This window comes from Cydia amplana, chromosome 1, assembly GCF_948474715.1.
Source record: "Cydia amplana chromosome 1, ilCydAmpl1.1, whole genome shotgun sequence".
In the NCBI taxonomy this organism is placed as follows: Eukaryota; Metazoa; Arthropoda; class Insecta; order Lepidoptera; family Tortricidae; genus Cydia; species Cydia amplana.
This window is the reverse complement of record NC_086069.1, coordinates 26,585,203-26,604,273: the sequence shown is the minus strand read 5'-3', so window position 1 is coordinate 26,604,273 and position 19,071 is coordinate 26,585,203. Positions and strand designations below refer to the sequence as shown.

The 19,071-nt window shown below is 42.1% G+C and overlaps 3 protein-coding genes across 4 annotated transcripts in view; 2 read left to right on the top strand and 1 right to left on the bottom strand.

Annotated features, from left to right (window-relative positions):
- The first annotated feature begins 206 nt into the window (after positions 1 to 206).
- LOC134651408 (mitochondrial import receptor subunit TOM70) lies at positions 207 to 3,773 on the top strand. The gene is made up of 2 exons (XM_063506515.1): positions 207 to 1,869; positions 2,872 to 3,773. Exons 1-2 carry the CDS (start codon positions 377 to 379, stop codon positions 3,023 to 3,025), a joined length of 1,647 nt encoding a protein of 548 aa, XP_063362585.1. The 5' UTR covers positions 207 to 376; the 3' UTR covers positions 3,026 to 3,773.
- A 1,962-nt stretch (positions 3,774 to 5,735) lies between these two features.
- LOC134654237 (uncharacterized) lies at positions 5,736 to 8,191 on the top strand. The gene is made up of 3 exons (XM_063509710.1): positions 5,736 to 5,945; positions 7,390 to 7,537; positions 8,032 to 8,191. The coding sequence occupies exons 1-3, from the start codon at positions 5,750 to 5,752 to the stop codon at positions 8,168 to 8,170; spliced, it is 483 nt and encodes a 160-aa protein (XP_063365780.1). The 5' UTR covers positions 5,736 to 5,749; the 3' UTR covers positions 8,171 to 8,191.
- A 2,095-nt stretch (positions 8,192 to 10,286) lies between these two features.
- The window catches only part of LOC134651369 (mucin-2), a 52,314-nt gene continuing 43,529 nt past the window's right edge, over positions 10,287 to 19,071 (bottom strand). For both annotated transcript variants that reach the window (XM_063506465.1, XM_063506457.1), the window contains exons 2-3: positions 12,491 to 12,593; positions 10,287 to 12,331 (exon numbers count right to left, since the gene is read on the bottom strand). In XM_063506465.1, coding sequence (XP_063362535.1) covers positions 10,395 to 12,331; positions 12,491 to 12,578 — 2,025 coding nt within the window. In that variant the 5' untranslated portion in view covers positions 12,579 to 12,593 and the 3' untranslated portion in view covers positions 10,287 to 10,394. The remainder of the gene's footprint in view (positions 12,332 to 12,490; positions 12,594 to 19,071) is intronic.

The window sequence follows — 19,071 nt, the reverse complement described above, 5'->3', positions numbered from 1 at the left end:
TAACCCGCGATTTTTCAAATTTGCCGCCTTTTACTACTGACAAGATTTGGTTGACGGACTTTAGTACTTAAATGGAAAATTGTAAATACTTCAATTGATTGCGTAATTTAAATGGAAGCGTATATATAGTTTTAATATTTATTAATGGTTATAACATTATGCCTACTGGCAGGATGTGTGCACATGATTAATCAATTATAGAAAAAACTTAGTTGTCAAAATTTTGTCTATGTATGCTCCTCGCTTGGAACTTGCCTTGGTATCGAAATGGAAAGAGCGGTGTAATAGTTATAGTTTTTGTAGGTTTTCTTGTAATTGTGTAAAGACAAAATAAATGGTGTAATCTTGAAACTTCTTGAAGAAATCCTTGTAGGACATGGCGTCAACCGGCAGCACACCCTTTCCTAAATGGCAACTGGCCATCCTTCTCGGCGCACCATTGGCCATCGGCTTAGGTTACCTTTATCTAAGAAATAGATTAGAGGATCCGGAAAAGAAAAAAGTCGCGGAGCTAAAAGCCAAGACAACAATTTCACTAGACAATGAGGAGAACAATGTGAAAGCCGCCGAAAGCGCTATCGACCGCGCCATGAAGCTGAAAGGTGCAGGAAACCGAGCTTTCCACGCAGGCGAATACGACAAGGCGATCTCGCTGTACAACGAAGCCATCGAGTCGTGTCCGCCCGACCGGCCGGTGGACCTCGCCACGTTCTATCAGAACCGCTCAGCGTGCTACGAAAAGCGCGAGATGTGGGAGCAGGTAAAGGAGGACTGCACCTTCGCGCTCAAGCTCAACGAGAAGTACGTCAAGGCGTTCCTGCGGCGCTCCCGCGCGGCCGAGAAGAGTGGTGACCTCGTCCTGGCCCTAGAGGACGTCACTTCCGCCTGTATCCTAGAAAGGTTCCAAGTGCAAAGCTCCCTAGTCAACGCCGACCGCATCCTAAAGGCGCTAGGCCGCCAGCACGCACGCGAGGCGCTGGCGCGGCGGAACCCCGTCATGCCGTCCAAGCATTTTATCAAAACATACTTCTCTGCCTTCTCTGAGGACCCTATTGCCAAGATCCAATTGGACGACAAGGCAACCGGTGGCTTTGCGAAGGCAAAACAAGCTCTTGATGCCCAGGATTATGATTCAATTGTAGATGCTTGCACTGCAGAGTTGCAGGCAGATGGAAAGTACAAAAATGAGGCACTGCTTTTGCGAGCTACCTTCTATTTGTTGCTGGGCCGCCACGAGGAAGCTCAGGCTGATCTTGGCAGGGTGATTGACAGTGATGCTTCAACCAAGGTGAAAGTGAATGCTCTGATCAAGAGGGCCTCTCTGTACACTCAGCTAGAAAACACGGAACGCTGCTTGGAAGACTTTGCCAAGGCTGCCCAGCTGGATCCCAACAACTCTGACATTTACCACCACCGAGGCCAAGTGTACCTGCTGCTGGAGCGCATGGATGAGGCCACCGCTGAGTTTGCTAAAGCCGTCCAACTAAACCCTGACTTCTCCATTGCTTATATTCAGAAATGCTATGCTGATTACAGACATGCCCAGTTGAGCAAGAATGTGGGTGCTCTGACACAGGTCCGGGCAGACTTTGAACGTGCACTGGAGAGGTTCCCCAAATGTGCTGAAGCGTACATCCTGTTTGCTCAAGTGTTATCAGACCAGCAAGAGTGGGGACGCGCAGAGTCCCTGTTTGACTCAGCGCTGACAGTGGACCCCCACAACGCCACGCTGTATGTGCACAAGGGGCTGGTGCAGTTGCAAAAGAGCACAGACTTTGACAAAGCTGTCAAACTTATTAACAAAGCTATTGAGATGGATGATAAATGTGATTTTGCTTATGAAACACTGGGTACCATTGAAGTTCAAAGGTAAGACTCTCTTTTCATGCGTTTAGTATATAAACAAAACAGTAGATCTAAAGTTGCCAAAAATCCTTTTCACATTTTCATAATTATAACTGAACTCACTGTAGAGAAAAAATTATACAGTAAATTCTTAGCACTACTTTATTAAAAACACGAAAATAAAAAACCCTATCTAATTTTTTTGACAATAATAATTATTTATTAAATTCTGCTAAATTTCTTTACCGAATCTAGTTTATACATATTTTCACAATCTTGTAAAAACATTGCATTGGTTTCATTAATTTTCATTTTCATAAAATCTCTTCCCCAATCTAATTATAGCCCTGCAAATGGCAAACAACAAATGCTTTGTCTTATTTCTTATGTTGACTGGATGTCAACATATCTTAAATACATTGTTCAGGGTCAGAGGTCAGCCCAGTGGTTTGTAATCACTTGCAGTGTCATTATCAGTGACTTGTGGCGCTCCGCCAACATAATTTAGGCCACCTCTATCTGAATCTGCATTGTGTATTAATCTATTGTCTTGGCTAACTACATGTTTAGAAACGATTTTATGATTTAACTTTGTCCATTGAGTTGTTAGTTTAGATTAGTCATTATCAGTATGTGTCCTTGAGGTGTTAAAGATAGTAAGAGATTATCATTTCTCTGCCTGCCTGAAGGGGAATGAACGGGTTTTATCTCAAGTATTTGATTTTATACATAATAAAAAAGTAACAGGAAAATATATGAATTAAATATAAGGATGAAAGTTGTTTTAACTATGAGGAAAAACAAATGTGTATATACCATTAAAAACCATAGATATAGAATAATTAAAAACTGAATGAGATGAGTTCATTTTTATAGTGTTGTTAACTTGAACATCTCCAACTGGATTTGTAATTATTGTACCAAGGTTAGTGTTAAGGTTCATTATGTAATTCCTGCTAAAATTGCAGAGCTGGCCCTTGAGCCCTCATGTTCCACACAATAATCTTACTTTTTTTTGCTTTCCAGGGGTAACCTAAAACGATCACTGGAGTTGTTTGAGAAGGCGATCGCGCTGGCCAAGACGGAGCTGGAGATGACGCACCTGTTCTCGCTGAAGGACGCCGCCGCCGCGCAGCTCAAGGTGTCCGAGCGCTGGGGGCTCGACTGGACCGTTAGCTAGGCACCCCGCATACTACAAGGCATTTGCCAAGTGAGATTGGCCTTACATACTTTGTTTTAGACGAGAATTTTATTTAAAATCTGCCATTTTTTTGTGAAAACAGTACTTAAAGTTTGCAAGCTTGTTTTGGAAAATTTACTTCAGTATAATACATTTTTAACTTACGGCCAAGTCTCGGATTCAGCGGCCCGCCGCGCCGCCGCCGCCTGCTTACGTCTAGTGCCGTCATACGGTGTTTCTATGCTCTCCTCATAAGCCGCTTTCCTCATTTGCCATTAGCTCGTAAATGTTAGGTGCACTTTGATATATATCTAACTTCGTATCACAAATTGTTATGGTCAAGAATGTCTGTTTGATGAATGATGAAGTTAGAAGTAAGATATTTTTGGAAATGTAATTTAACTTGAATTTCAATTCTTTAAATGACCTCGTATTAGGCCCATATTAGGAGCTTCAATGTGTAATTACAATCTTGTATAAATTTGTTTATGGGAAGTACAGGGCGCCGCACTACATCTTGCTGTGTAGTTCAATAATTAGCTAATATTTCAAGCTTCATAAGAAGCAGAACAGAGTACAATTGTAGCTAGCCAGTGCGGCCCACGTGTCCCCCTCTGTTTTATTACACTTCATATTGAAGTTGTCGCTGAATTCATTTAAAAATGAAATCTACCTATTGTTAAATTATGTAGTGATAGCTATCTTGCATTTAAAATATAACAATATATTTTGCGTCTGTAGGTAACTAGGTAACTAACAAAATGCTGTATGTATATATTTAAGATAAACCTAGAATGAGTGGCTACCTTGAATGAATGTGGTACATAAATATCTCGAACACCAGACATCACAAGGAAATAAAGAATGACTTATCTCATCTTGTCATGGCTTCTGTACATATCTATGTATATTTTTAATTAGGTATGCTGCAAATATATTCTTGTTTGATACAGATACATATATATTTGTGATACAATTGTTTTGTATTGTCGTAAATTGACTCGTCTTCACTGGCTATTCGAGAAATTGAAACCAATTGTATATGTTGTTGCAGTTTCAATAGTTGATTGAGATAAACAATGAATATTAAAAGCTGTGTGAATTCACAAGTTTAACTAACGTTTGAATTGTAAAGCGGCTTCACTAGCAACATACCCCACTAAACACAAATATCTTATATCCATCATTTTCAGAGTACGTACCTATATAATATGTTGTACACATATGATGTCCATGAGTGATAACTTCATTTCACGTGGCACTCGTAACACTGAGTTCAAGTCGAGTCAAGAAAATAGTTATGTACCTACTTCGGCACGACTGCTCGATACCGATTTACTGATATTTTAATTAAATAAACGTACTAGAAATAACGTAGCTACGAATATTTCGAAATGTCATTTTAATTATTATATTATAGTTTGTTGTGCAGTGCAGTGGTAACAATTCTAAAAGTCTATTTTTTAATTCGGTAGACTAAAATGACATTTCTTGGTATGAAATGACCTGGAAGGATCGGAACCGGTTTTTTGCAAAAACATAGAAATAACCATATTTTTCGAATTATTTTATACTCGAAATGTAGCACTCAGTTGCGTTTTTAGGTTACGACTTCGTATTATTAGATTGCCCAATTAGAAATGAAGTAATTAGCAAAGAACGAAAAAATACCGTTTCCGTTCCCATACAAAAAATACCGGTATCCGATCCCTGGAAATGACATTTTATGTTCATACTATGAACTGTCATTTCAGTCTCGAATAAAAAAATAGATTTTAGATGTTTTGATCATAACCGTGCTCGTTTCAACTGCCATTGTTTTGTTTTGGTAAATTATACATCTAAAAATGTCGCGGAGACGGTGGAGTGATCGTTAGCGGCGGCCGGGCCGGCCGCGCGGGTGCGCCGGGCGTCGCGGCCGTGAGGCACGCCGGCGCCGGGGCGGGGCTTGCAATAAACACATCATGTTTTGCCTGTTATCCTAGATTTAATCACAAATTAAAGAAGGCAGATGTTTTGGACGCACCCCTTTATTTTACCAGTTAGGTAGATCGTGGAATTAGAACTGCTCGCGGATGTTTGTACGAGTTGTTACCTCACCGATAGTGGATAGATTAAATTTATGAAAAATACGAAATACATTATTCGAAACGATTAAATCATCTTTTACTTCTTCCTGCATGTATCAGAGTTTATAACCGATAACCTGAGTAGGGCGTTCGGGTCTGTAGAAGAAATTGTTTAGTTCAAGAAATAGAACCTAGCTACCCTTGAATTGAAATCTTATGTATCTAGATATGTCAGTGGTAGGGGTCAACTTCCTAATGACAAGCACTAAAAAAGTCACCTTAGCTGCTTTAGAATAAGCTTTAACCCTTTAACCGCCAGACGGCGAAGGAATATGCCGTGCCCCGGACAGGCGATTGCGATTATTTAAACGAAATTGAACTTTACGGAGTCCCGCGTAAGCCCCTATTGCATTTGCGAAACTGACGGCTCTAGCCGTCGTTGGCGCCATTTGCAAGACTACAAAAACGTCCACAGCCGTCTGTGGCGGTCAAAAGGTTAAAGTCCCAACGATTAAGTAGTGGTCAACTGAGCCCGCGGGCTGAGTAGTATGTGGGCTGAGTTGCCCATAGAGTGGATTAGAATCGTTCCTACATCTACAACTAGGGTTGTCTATCATGGTGTTATTTGACGTCGTCCTATGTATTCAAGTCGGCCATGCGTGTCGTACGTCAACGTACTAAAGTGTTCACATTAGTATTGCTGCTGGCGAGCTCGGGCTCGGGGCTGCTCTGCTACAACGGCACGCTCACGTCCTCGCGGTTCGGGGACGACCCCCTGAGCGCGGGGTCCCTGGTCGGTGGGGGCGCGGGGCTCGCGCGGCTGCGGTGCGCTATGACGATACGGTGTGAAGGTAACTTGCAGCCTGCCAGCAGTGACAGCTACCTTGTGACCCGCGGTTCGGGGACTACCCGAACGACGAGGTTTAACAAGTTTGTTTAAATATCGGCATTACTTGCTAAGTAATAAGTAATAGATTCAAAGCATGATAATATTAATAAGTTTATTGATAATTATTTTCTACCTACCTACTGGGGTTCTAGTTCTACCTTTTACCTACCTACCCTAGAGTCTGTCCACGACTCTTCTCTCACGGCCCCTTCCTACTCAAACGATATAGTCTGTGCGGAAAGAGAAGAGTCGAGGAATGTATGGGGCCCAATACAATTCCACGACTCTTCTCTTTCCGCACAGACTATACTCAAACTCTAGGATAAAGTATATCTATAGAGTAGACAAAGAATACAATACTCACAGAGTAGGTAGAGTTAGACCAAGAAAAGTCTGCAGCGATTTTGATAGCCTACGCAGTGAAAGTGTTATTTACACGTCATAAATTCATAGAAGTTTGACGTTTAAAATGACACTTGCACTGCGTGGGCTAACGAAATCGCTGCAGACATTTCTCGGTCTGACTCTAGAATACAACAATTATTCTTGCAAAAGATTCACATACAACCTGTATAGTAAGAACCTACTTACCTACAGTCAATGTCAAAAGTTTGAGCTATGCAAAAAATTCGGGTAAAATTTTCATCACATTTGTCGCGATGTGGAGCGCACAGTGCTTCGTGCTGCTGACCGTGGCGGGCGCGGCGACGGGCCTGTACTGCTACAACTGCTCGGAGACGCAGCACGAGACCAACCAGTGCGGCGGCAGCTTCGGCACGGGCGACATCTCGTTCAATGCGTCCAGGCTGCGGCTGGCTACCTGCACGGGAGGTTTCCAAGCTTTTGCCTACCCTTTCTTAACATAGATGGCTCAGCCTGGTGATAAAAGTGAATAAGTACATTATATACATATTTAGTGATTACTATGCAGGGAAGATATTAATCTGAGTGCTACTGTAAACTTAGTAATAACAACTACCGGATATGGGCCGCCCTCGTTCAAATGTTACCTGCGAATTATGATCAAATTATTGTTTAAAACCGAAATAGATGAAAAAAAAAAGTGACCCATGCCGCAAGTGCCCAGGGCTGGGATCGAAGCCTCAACCACTCGGCCACCCACGTCACGTCACGGCGCCCATGGCGGTATATAATGGGTGGAAATTTCTCTAGTAGGTATAGGTACCTATATGCAATCTCTTAAAGGCTTATGGCACCCTTAAAAGATATTCATGAAATTATTGTTTAACTTTAAGATCTATCGATTACTCTCCCTCTTTCTCATCTTAGCATATTCCCGGTTGCATCCTACAGCAGCAGTCCGAGGCCCGAGGTACCTGTGCTTTTTGCTTTCGCGACCGTCACAGAAACCACCAACACTTACACCTCTACCTATATACTTGCAGAAAACGCCATGTGCTTCGTCCGCTCCTGGTCGGCGCGCGCTAAACACGCTTGGCTGGTGCAGCGCGGCTGCTACAAGTCCAGCCCCGACGACCCGCTGCCGCACACCGTGCGCAGCCCTACCAGGGCCATGTCGTGTAAACGAGAGAGGTATATAGCTGGGTTTCGTTCGCTCCTGGCCCGCTCTCACTAAACACGCGTAGCTTGTGCAACGCGGCTATTCGGGCTACTACAAGTCCAGCTCCGACAACCCGCTGCCGCGCTCTGTGGGCAGCCCCACCATGCAAGGCCACGTACGAAATTTCCCGACCCGACGAACTGCTGCAGTCCTACCAGTTATGTGTCGTGTCGTATGAGATTGAAACCTAGTCATTATGTAACGTTGTAAATTTAGTTATAGAAATAATGTTCAATAGGTACCTACCTAAGTACGAGTAAGGTGCCAAAAGTCAAGTCATTTGATCAAGAATAAGTAGCTGATGCTGCGTACGATTAGCAGTCATCAAAGAGGCAACCTAAACATTATAGTACCTACCATTCATCTACTTAATTTTACTCTTTTTGATAAGTGTCAAATTGTCAATGGTTAGACAGCCAAGTGAAACAAATATCGCTTGTTTCACTATCGCTTGTCTTGTTTCCAGGTACAAAGACGCAGAATACAAAGTTTGCCTCTGCCAAGCGGACTGGTGCAACTCTGCGAAGTGGGATCTGCATACGCCACTCCATGTGAGCACATTGGTCGGGTTAGCGAATGTATTACGCTGCTTATATCTGCCATAATTATTAAATTAATACAGATTACGATGTCATGTGTATTTTGTTATCCTAGTTGAGTATGGCATAATCTATGCCTAGGCCAACGACGCCGTTAGGTTTAAGTAACGCAACCTAAATTAATAACTATTACTGACAGGAATAAATATTTATAGGTACATATTTAGGTAATACTTCCCTATTAGTTACTTAGTATTGATATATTATCCATACAAACCTCGCGCCAGCTCTTTTCTTATAAATAGGTAACCTTTTTAAGTGTGATGTCGATTGCGTGTGATTGTTAGCAGGCGCCTTGATTTTTTTAATATATCTTGAATATTCTTTGAACTACTCGTCAACTTTGATCAATTAAAAATATCATAAGTGTGGGTGTGGGCTGCAGAGAGCGCTGAAATAGAATATAGCATTAGGTACCTAATAAACTAGAAACTCATTACTTAGGTACACCTTTTTGTCAGTCGGAAAGCTATAAATTCTCTCGGCAGCGATTTTGATAAGATAACACATCAGGCTCTGCAAGTGTTATTTTAAACGTCATAATTTCATAGAAGTTTGACGTTTAAATAACACTTGCACAGTCTGCGCTATCAAAATCGCTGCCGAGTTAGCTTGGTCTGACTCTACAACAGAGATACCTATTATTATTATATGTTTACATATGGGTTCAAAGATGGACAGGAAGTACCTGTCAATGACGAAGAAAACTTTCCTACACTGCGCCCCGAGTTTCAACAAATGCTGGATTATCTATTGCCGCTTTCACTTTATCTGAGGTCTATTTCCACGAAAAGGATGGTAAGTAAGTGTGTGTCAGTGTGTCGCGTCCGCCGCTTCGGGAGCGCCCAACATGGCCGCGAGAACCTGTGAGATGTTCACCGTTAAACTCGTCTCGACTGCCCATTCCTACCCTTTCATAACTTGACCTCGACACCCACAACATCTGTAACTCATCGGAGATCTCTCTAAACTGGCTCCTCTGTCGTTACAATGGCAAGTTGGAAAACGTCCCTGCGTGCTCGGTTTTTGTACGCCGTGTCAGAACCTACATAATTAAGAAGAAAATAATTTTCTCATTGCCATCAATAGATATTGGGCTACTTAGCTCGCATTAATGTGTTTACGTTCACGGTGGAGACAGGTGCCGGCGGTCGTTTTATTTATGGCGTTTGGAAATCTCTGAACAATGTCTCACATATCTCAAGTTTGTTAACCCCCGATGCAAAAAGATGAGTAAGTAACTTTTAACCGACTTCAAAGTTAAGGATAAAGGAATTCACCATACCTACACCGGGATTAAAAGTTAAACGCTGTAAGGTGTAACTATTCGGGTAATTCTAAAACTTAAAAATGTCAGATAGGTAATTTCAAAAATAACCCGTAATTCCTTCATAATCGAGTCCGTTTTAGGAATAACCCGAATAAATTTTATCTCTAGTGCCTAACTGTGGAATCGTGGCGCCCAACAAGTGCCTAATATGTAGTTATTAAAGTATCAGTAGTAAATCAGGGTAGAGCGAAATCGGGTTTTGGCGCCCTTCGTTGAAGTTTTCAAGCGTATTTTCCTCCCCCCCACCCGCCTCGCCACACTCGCGTCTTTTAAAACTTTTTTTTTCATTTGCCATTTTGGCGCCCCTCGATTCTAAACTTTACATAACCTATGCCAGTGGCGCAACGTCTTCTCCGACCGGAGTTCGCCACCCTTGTCCGGGCGAAGCTTCGCCGCCCTAACAAGTCAAGATTTTTATAATATGAAAATAATATAGGTACTTAGGTTCATACGTTCTTTCATGTGACTTCCAAGAGGCAATTTAGGGAGTCCTTTTTGATAGGACATTGCCTAGGGTTCATTCAACAGCCACATTAGCACCTTGAGTGATATTTAAACCGTTTAAAAAATCTCTAAAACCTGTTTTCACAGACCTTAGCGTTTTTATAGGATCTAATAGTCTAACGTTTCTTAGTGCGAAGAACACAAGAAACCTGAGATCTCTGAGAAACGATTCTGGGTTTCTAAACAAAACTTCTCTAAGAAAAAGGTACTTACGAGTTTTATTGGAAAATATAATAAACGTAGGAACTCAACTTAATCTTCTGGGTTTAGTTCGAGAAATAAAATAAATTGTATTATTTATCTAACTTTATTAATAACGGAAATAACTTAATATGGTCAGTCGATAATAACAATAACTACATTTTAATAATTTACCTAAACATTATTTTACAAAGCTCATCTATCGTCGTCGTCATAATCATCATCGTCATCGTGTTGGTCGTCGTCGTCGTCGAGGTCGTCGACGATCTCGCTGGCCGCGTTGCTCGTCACCGCCTGCGCGATCAGCCCCGTCACGCCGGTCTCATTCTTACGGCTCTTCAGAAAGTCAAACACGAATTCTTCTATTGTATCTTCGTCGAAAGGTATCAAATCCTCCAAATCTACCTGTCTTTTCTTCCGCGGCTCTTTCTTGCCTTTCTTCTTGTAATTATCTATGTCGACGTCGCTGTCTACAATTCCCTTCCTGTATATTTCCACGGGAACGTTGCTTCCGTCACTGACGTCATACTTTATGCCTACGTTAGCTTCCTGAATTTCTATAGAACCTAACCCGTTCTCTACTAACGCTTGCAAATTCTGTGTTCGGCTTGTTCTATACGCTGAAGGTTTGTCATGTCTAACCTTTTCTTTGGTGTGTAAATGTTTTACTTCGTTAGTTTCATTTAGTTTTGGAATTTCATTACTAATTGCAGCATTGTGAATTGGTTTAGGTTTCGATCCGTATGTTTTGACTTTTGAATGTCCTTGTATGATCAAGTACGGTACTGAAGGTACCTCCGTCGTCGGCTTTCGTTCTGAAGCATCGGCAGTTAAAGTCACCGGTGTGGTCTGTCGCAAGTGCAAATATGGAAGGTTAGTCGGCGGGGGTCTCGGAGTGAAGCCACTTGGAATGAAGGGATTCAGATACTGAGCTTGTTTGACAGGTGTTGACGAGCCTTCTGTGGTTTTTGTATTTGTAACTGGCGGCGGTTGCATAGTTTGCATGGTTTCTAGTTTGGTCGGGTCTTCGGTATCCTTAAACACGTGGATGTTGTTGGACGCGTGCGCGTACAGGTTGTCCTCGGGTCTCTCCGGACCATTTACCAGCGGCATGCTCATCATGGAGCCTAACATATCGAATAGAGAGGTCTCGGTCGGTCTAGGAGCATGCGCCAGCGCGGGGACAGGAGTGGGCTGGAAATATGAAGTTTGCTTATCGGTTGTCGTATCTTCATAGTATTCTGAGGTTTCCGTCGTGGATTCATACACTGTCCAAGCGCTCGAGGCATCAGTGAAACTTGTGACTGGTGCGGCAGGGGCGGGTGTCTCGGTGGGCGGAAGAGCCGTCGGAACGAACATTGGCAGCAATATCGGATTAAGAGTTTTCTGGGGCGGAGGGGGCGATTCCGACAACACTGGTTTGTAGAACGCGTACGGTTGTTTGGACAAGTCGAAGTGGTCGTTGAGGATGAAGTTGAGCGTGTCGTTGACGTCGCTCTCGTCGAGCGGCGTCGTTGGTCCCCAGCCGGCGTAGTCGCTGCTCACCGAACTGTAGTTAGATTTTGTTTGATTGGTGTTAAGTATCCAATTCGTTGACGACGACTGGTAGATCAAATTCGATTCCTGTAGGGCGTACAGTGACGTTAGGTGCTCCGGAGCGTTAGTTGTGGGTTCTTTTGTTTGTGGTTCTGGTTTGGGGTGTGGGGTTTGGTGAGGTAATTTGTCATCGAGGACGAAGAGTGGAGTCTTGTGGCCCGGAGGCGGAGGTGGCGGGGGAACTAGGATAGTCATAGGGTAGTGGTCGTGGAGTTTGTATTGGAAATCTTCGTATTTGGGGGGCGGGGGTCGGTGGGGCCGTCGGGAAGGAAGGGGTTGGCGGGTCCCCAAACTGGGTTTGCGGGAGGAGACTCCGAGCATGAGTACTTCTGATTTCCTTTCGGGGTAGTGTTCTCTCTCGAGCCGGGTGTCGTCGGCCCAGTAGTGCACGCGCTCGAGCACGGGCGGCTCGTAGTCGAAGGTGGGGTCGTTCCGCAGCGGGTCGCCGCGCCCCGTCAGCGGCCGCCATTGCTCGAAGTCCATCCGCGGGGAGAACATCGACGCGGATCCACTTGCCATCGGGTCCTCTGCGGCGACTGGAAATCAAATATAATTACTTAAGAATGTACAATTGATTGTGAATTGTGACATTTTCGTATGGTTAATGGTTATCATAAATAGGTAATATCATAAATTGTCTCAGAAAATATAATTTCCATTATGGAACGAACGGGAATATCGTTGGGTAAACTCACATGACACGTTTGCTATGTGCTTGAGCGAGGAGCTGTCAGCCGCGCTGAACTCTGCCGCAGCCGCCGCCAGCAACCCGAGTAGCACCATCGTACGGACGTGGTTCTGTGGATACGATAAATAACATGAAGATTAATCATAATCAACACGATTTCAATGAGCGCATCAAACTCGACGATCTGCCGAGTTCAACTGTTAGATCTGTCCACCATCCGGCCAACTTACAATATTGCATTGCCCCCGAAGTTACGTAGTTAAGATGCTATTTAAATTGCAAGTCGATATTGATAATATCGGGTCAGTTAAAAAGTTTTGTTGGCAAGATTTGACTTATATGCAAATACATAAAGGAAACTATAACCAGCATTATTAAAACTTTGTAATTAGCATCTGGATTTTCTAGATTAAGAGTCCTAAATACCTATTCTATCCTATAATATCCCCTATTCTTTACTCTTTTGTCCTATCTACTTATGTTGTATTAAATATCTTTAGGTATCTGGCCGTAACTTCAAGCGTTATCAAAGATCGCTCATACAGGATCGCCAGAGGCGATGCGCTGCGGACCATTGTGAATGGTGCAGAATACCCGCCTCGCGATTTTTGTGCAATTAGAGCTGTTCGTTGCCGCGGGTTTTTTGGCTGCGGCTCGTTAAAATGCCGCGCCGGCAAAGAACGCATTAACCAGCCATCCCCTGTTCCCATACAGCCTGACCCCGATACCTTATTATGGATTTCTTTCTCTGCCTCAAAAAACTTGGATTCGACCGGTTTGTGTCCCATTATCGATTCGACGTATGAACAATAGTTTTAATTTAATTATGTCTACTTTCAAATTCACAATACCAGTATGCGGGCTAATTGCGAACAATATAGTTACCAACGCTATGTTTACTACCGAACGGATTTCTTAACCCTTTATATAGGATGGTTTTGTTATGTCTGATCATGCTTTGAGGAGTTTGAGGGGTGAATATGTAGGTCATGCTGAACTACTTTCCTATGGGGACAAATCAGTACACGAAAAAATGCTGTTCCATAGAAACACATTGACATTGACATACGATTCGCCGAAATGTATGAGACAACAGTTTTTTTGTGCGTTTTTGGGGTTGGCCCCATAATAAAAGTTGTTCAGTAGGTATGACATACATATTCACCCCTTGAGAGTATGGTCAGACATATCAAAATGACCCTGTATATACTACTACTACTGTGTTCTTAAGCCAGTGCGGGCGCAAGGACACTTAGTTTTGATGCCCTAGCATACAATTTCTAGACCCCTTCTTTTCGAGGTCAACCATTGACGTGGTGTCCTAAGAAACGGCTTAGATTCTGACCACGCTAACTTTATTGCATACCTACATTTGGCAGTAAGAACGCATAGGCATACATATCCCTATAAGCCCAATACTTGACGTAGGTAGCACTTGGCATGTAACTATAATAATAAATTTTCATTTAGTTGAACTATAGTTGGTAAAACCAAATTGTCAGTAAATAAGAACAAAAAAACTATAACTACTCATCCTTTTCTTTTGGGTGCTAGTACTAGTGTAAGACAAAGATAATATGATTTTCTCTGTCTATGTTTGAAATTAGACAGTCCTTTGACAATAGTAGTTTGTGTTACAAGGGATCAAAATGATATATTTCTGTCAAGGGCGTACATTGAATCCTGACTGTAATGAGGGATTCAAATGTTAACGCCCAAGACGAAATAATTTTGATTACCGTGTGACACATACCTACTGCTTTCCACATCAACTAAGTATGAGGAAAATAAAAAAATCTTGCCACTTTGATCCCTCCTAGCAGGGAAGAAAAAGCTCTTTTCTGAATAGGAGGTGTGAAAACTATATTTTGCTTATTGGTAAATTTCGCACTGCAAACTTATTGTTTGTCACTTATTGTCTCAAAGGAGCAGGAGCCGCTAACCAGGATGCGCAGTGAAAGCTGCGCGTGCGCCGCATCACGAGCGGGAGCGCACCTGACGGGAATCCCGCTAAGGTGTTTTACATCTATTACCTTCTATTCTTGGCCCTTTCACTCTCTTTGTCATATAGTGTGTTTTCGTCCCGGTTTGTTGTTTCACTTTCTATGTTTTAGTATTTTATCGGAATACTAGCGACCCGCCCCGGCTTTGCACAGGTTAACAAATTCTACATAAACCTTCCTTTTGAATCACTCTATCTATTAAAAAAAACCGCATCCAAATCCGTTGCGTAGTCTAAAGCGGGCCACTCACACACCTGCCGCAGGGGCAATACCGGTCGCACGGCGGTCGGAGCAATTTTAGGCTGTTTTCTACACACTAGCCTGCCACTCAGTGTGTAAGTGATAGTCCCGCTGAACGCACGTCGACGAGAATGGCTCCTGTGTTATCAAAGCAGTCGGTAGTCGCCAATGAACTGACTGGAATTGCCCCAATCGTACTACACATGTAACAACCTAGCAGGGCGGTAGATACAATCTAGGGAGCTAGGAAGGTCTTGCGCCCCTGCCGCCCTGCTGCAGGCCCAATCTAAAAATTGCTCCTGCTTCTCTACACACATCACAATTAAACAGGCAATTAAGGGTCCAATTCCAATATTGCCCCTGCGGCAGGTGTGTGAGTGTACCTAGTACTATACTATGTACCTAGTGAAGGTTTTAATTCTTACCTACACTTTTGATTTGGCGACGAATTCTTCCAAGTTTGAATTAATTAAATATGCTGATAAATATTAGTTGCCCAAAACATAATATGTTACACATTCTCAAAAAGAGTAAAATCATGTCAGTCGGCTGCATGCTGCCGAATTTATATGCTGAGGTACATGGAGGTACCTACATATCAGAGCATTTAGATATTTTCCCATCATAACATTTAATTAAGTATTATTTAAATACTCTGATAATAAAATAAACTGGACGCATGTAGGTTTTAAGTTTAAAATTTAAACTGTCTACCAGAGTGCCCGGGGTGGATTAAATAGTGACACAATAAAGCTGTATTTTAAATCATTAAATCAGCTCCAGTATGAGACCGTCAGCAAAACTATTACTTAGCACGCCTGCATACATATTTTTATGCAGGGGTGCTAAGCTGATAGTTTTGCTCAGTGTACTTAACTTGCACCTAAAGTCTACGTTCTATTGTGCGTTATGGTCGGTATTCGTCGACAGCTACGGACTGTAACCTCCCACTACCTACTTACTTACTTACTTAACTAACCATAATATAAACACCCCCTTTAGATTTACCCCTGAAATTTGGCCTTTGATTTAGTCGTGATCGTCTAGTCTAGCGTTAGGACCCCTCGAAGTGAACCGCGGTACCCTAAGTTCTTTAATGAGTATCAGCTAAATTTTGGACTCCGATTTTATTTACAATTACCTGGACTTTGGGAAAAATATATTATGAAATTGGAAGCACATTTATTATGACGCTAACGAGTAACTTACTAGAATAATTTATTAAAATACAGAAATAGTACCAAAAGTTACCAGAATTTATTAGTGTAATGTAAATGGAGTTATATTTTACTTCAAATGATATTATTTAGGTAAATGCAGCATATATGATGATACTGATATAAAAGAAATATATTTGGTAAAATGAGTTTAAAAATGGGGTTGGTAGAAGCCTGCTACAATCTATTAAGCCTCCGGGATAACATATGAGTAGCACTCCTGGGGTAAGCCCATTTACACCCTAGCATTTCAAGTTAATATTATTAACTACCAGCTTCTATACGAAATATGCTACCCATACGCTCGATGCAGGACTGGGGGCTCCTAGTCCAATCAGCAAGGTCAATTGGAACTCCTACCCTACTCTTTAGCCAGACGGGCTATGACCAACACTTCGGAACCTATGCGTACCTAGATGGCTATGGAAAGAAGTGTCAAAGTATCCATCAGTCATCAAAATTACTATTCTTTTTATTTCAAAAAACTAGGGATGCGAATCCCATTTCCATTCCCCAGAACTAAAATATAAACTGTATTTCTAGTCCTTTAGAAGTATAAACGAAGTACTCCAAAGGTTCCCTAAAACAGCTAGTCGTCGATTTTCTATCTCCGAATAGACTGTGTTCCTAATCCCAACTTGATATTTATGATTTTATTGTGTAAATACCTTAGAAACATGATTTTAATACTCAGTACCTCGTCTTTACACCAGAAAACCAGAATTTCATAAATAAAAATAGAGATAAGATTTTACGTTAATTATTTTCCCAAATAATTAAAATACTGAAAGATTTAAGCAATTTAAACCCTATACCTATTAATGCACAATTTTAGTATAGCGAGACCGTAGTTGAAGTCCCTTAAAAAGAAGAAGTATATCAGTTTTACAGACCAAGACCAAAACGAACCCTAAATTCCGAATAATTAGTGTGTGAATTTACCCTAAACCTACCCTTGTCCCTACTCTAGTATAACCAAAGCACAGTTCGTACTTACCATCGACCTGGTGCTTTGGTATATACGCAAGTGTATCCCTACTAAGAAACTGTAAGAGTTCGGCGAGCGATTCCGAGAATGCAACCTAACAGCTCGTGGGCTTGTCTCCCCCCATGGCGGGTTGCACAGAGGCAGGGTGGCAACATGGGTAAGACAGGTCCCTATTATGTATATAAGTGGTATAAATAAATATATTTAATATACGAAGCCTCCAAATACTGTAGATTTCAAATGGGCCCAGATTACTCCGGATGGTGCGCATGTGACACCCCCACTATTCATCTAACAGCTGGACATTGGAGAGCTAAGGAGGGAGACGTTTTTCACCTTCTATGTTGGTAAAAAGAAGGCGCCAAGATAACCCTCATCTTGGAACAAAAAGACTCCTAGACAGCTCACATTTAACACCGCAAGGGGTGAGCGGTCCAGCCGGACAAACAGTCAGTCCAAACAATGATCTGGTTTTAAAATATATAGCAAAAGACCCCATAGTAAAACACTAAAATAACTAGGTTCATTTTTACGAACCAAACTACTCACAAAATCAAACTAACTAAACACAGAAGTGAAATTCCCTTAAACACCACTATCTAAGTTCAGTTTTATGACGATATTGTCCCCATAAAACCAAACACAGACACGCTCTCCAAGCCCCTGCTATGCAAAGATATTGTCCCTGCATAACGTGACGGCACTTAGAAAACACAGTGTAGAAAACTTCACTATAACTACACACAGTAGCAAAGAATCCCCGCAATAGCCTGAGTTCAGTTTTACGACGATATTGTCCCCGTAAAACCAAACACAGACACGCTCTCCAAGTCCCTATTATGCAACGATATTGTCCCTGCATAACGTGGCGGCACTTAGAAAAACACTGCGTAGGAAACTTCACTATATTTAAATCCCGTACACGGTAACAAAGAATCTCCACAAAAGTCTAAGATCAGCTTTACGACGATATTGTCCCCGTAAAACCAAACACAGACACCATTTCCACGCTTAAATTCACCAGGATAATTCCAAGCGAAAACAAACATAGTAACAGTAGTAGAGGAACTTTGCTTACCGAATATTAAACGCCCGAGAACCAGAGTCACTGCTAGTCCGATGGTTGAAGAATGAATGCCCCGCCGGCGGCGCGCACCGGCCTTTTATACCCTCTACTGGAGACTGGATACATATTGGGGACGTATTGGATACAAGAGACTTATTGGAGACATATTGGATACATAATGGATACATAATGGATACTGGAGACCTAATTGGGACATATTGGATACATACTGGATACATAATGGATACTGGAGACCTAATGGGGACATATTGGATACATAATGGATACATAGTAGCGACTGGGGACGAGAAACAAGCGATTTATGCTAACCAAAAGTACCAGGATACCAGAACTGAGGGAGAGGTCATTTGCCCCGTACCTATTAGCGTTATGCAACCTACGACCGGTGACTTATTAAGACAAACGTTTACCAAAAGTACCAGGCTATCATAACCGAGAAAGAGGTCATTTGCCTTGTGGCGGGTGCCGACGCTCGATTCAAGAAAAGCCATACGACCGTAATATTAAGGTTCACATTCGTAAAGTTCGATGCTACCAAGATCTATCCCTTTCACGCTTGCGTCTTAGAGAAAGACGGAGATATTCTCAATGACGTCTACGCACACATTCACAGGCAATAATCGGGTAGTCAGTTTGAGTAGACTAAATTATAATAAAAAGGAACGCTTTATGGCCCCTCTACACGCACGAACCTGCAAGCATTATTTTACTTTGGGATATTTTTAGTCTCTTTCCGAAAAACACTCCTGTGTGGAAGTATTTTACGTTCACCAGTAGCAAACATACTCAAAACATAGCGGGAAGTTTAAAATCTTAGGCGTTTTGGACTGTTTGTATTAACTCTGTACTAGGAGTTCAGACTTCAATACGACCGAACGTCACGCTGTCAATGTCACTGTCATTCTAATGCCAAAAGTTCACATATTTGGGTTAGTTTCAACTTGTGATAGTTATTTTACGCAAGTTATTAATCTAAATAGCAAAAAATTTATAGTGGGTTATATATTTAATGAAACCACAAGTGGTGAAATACGAAACGTGCACTTCAAGTTG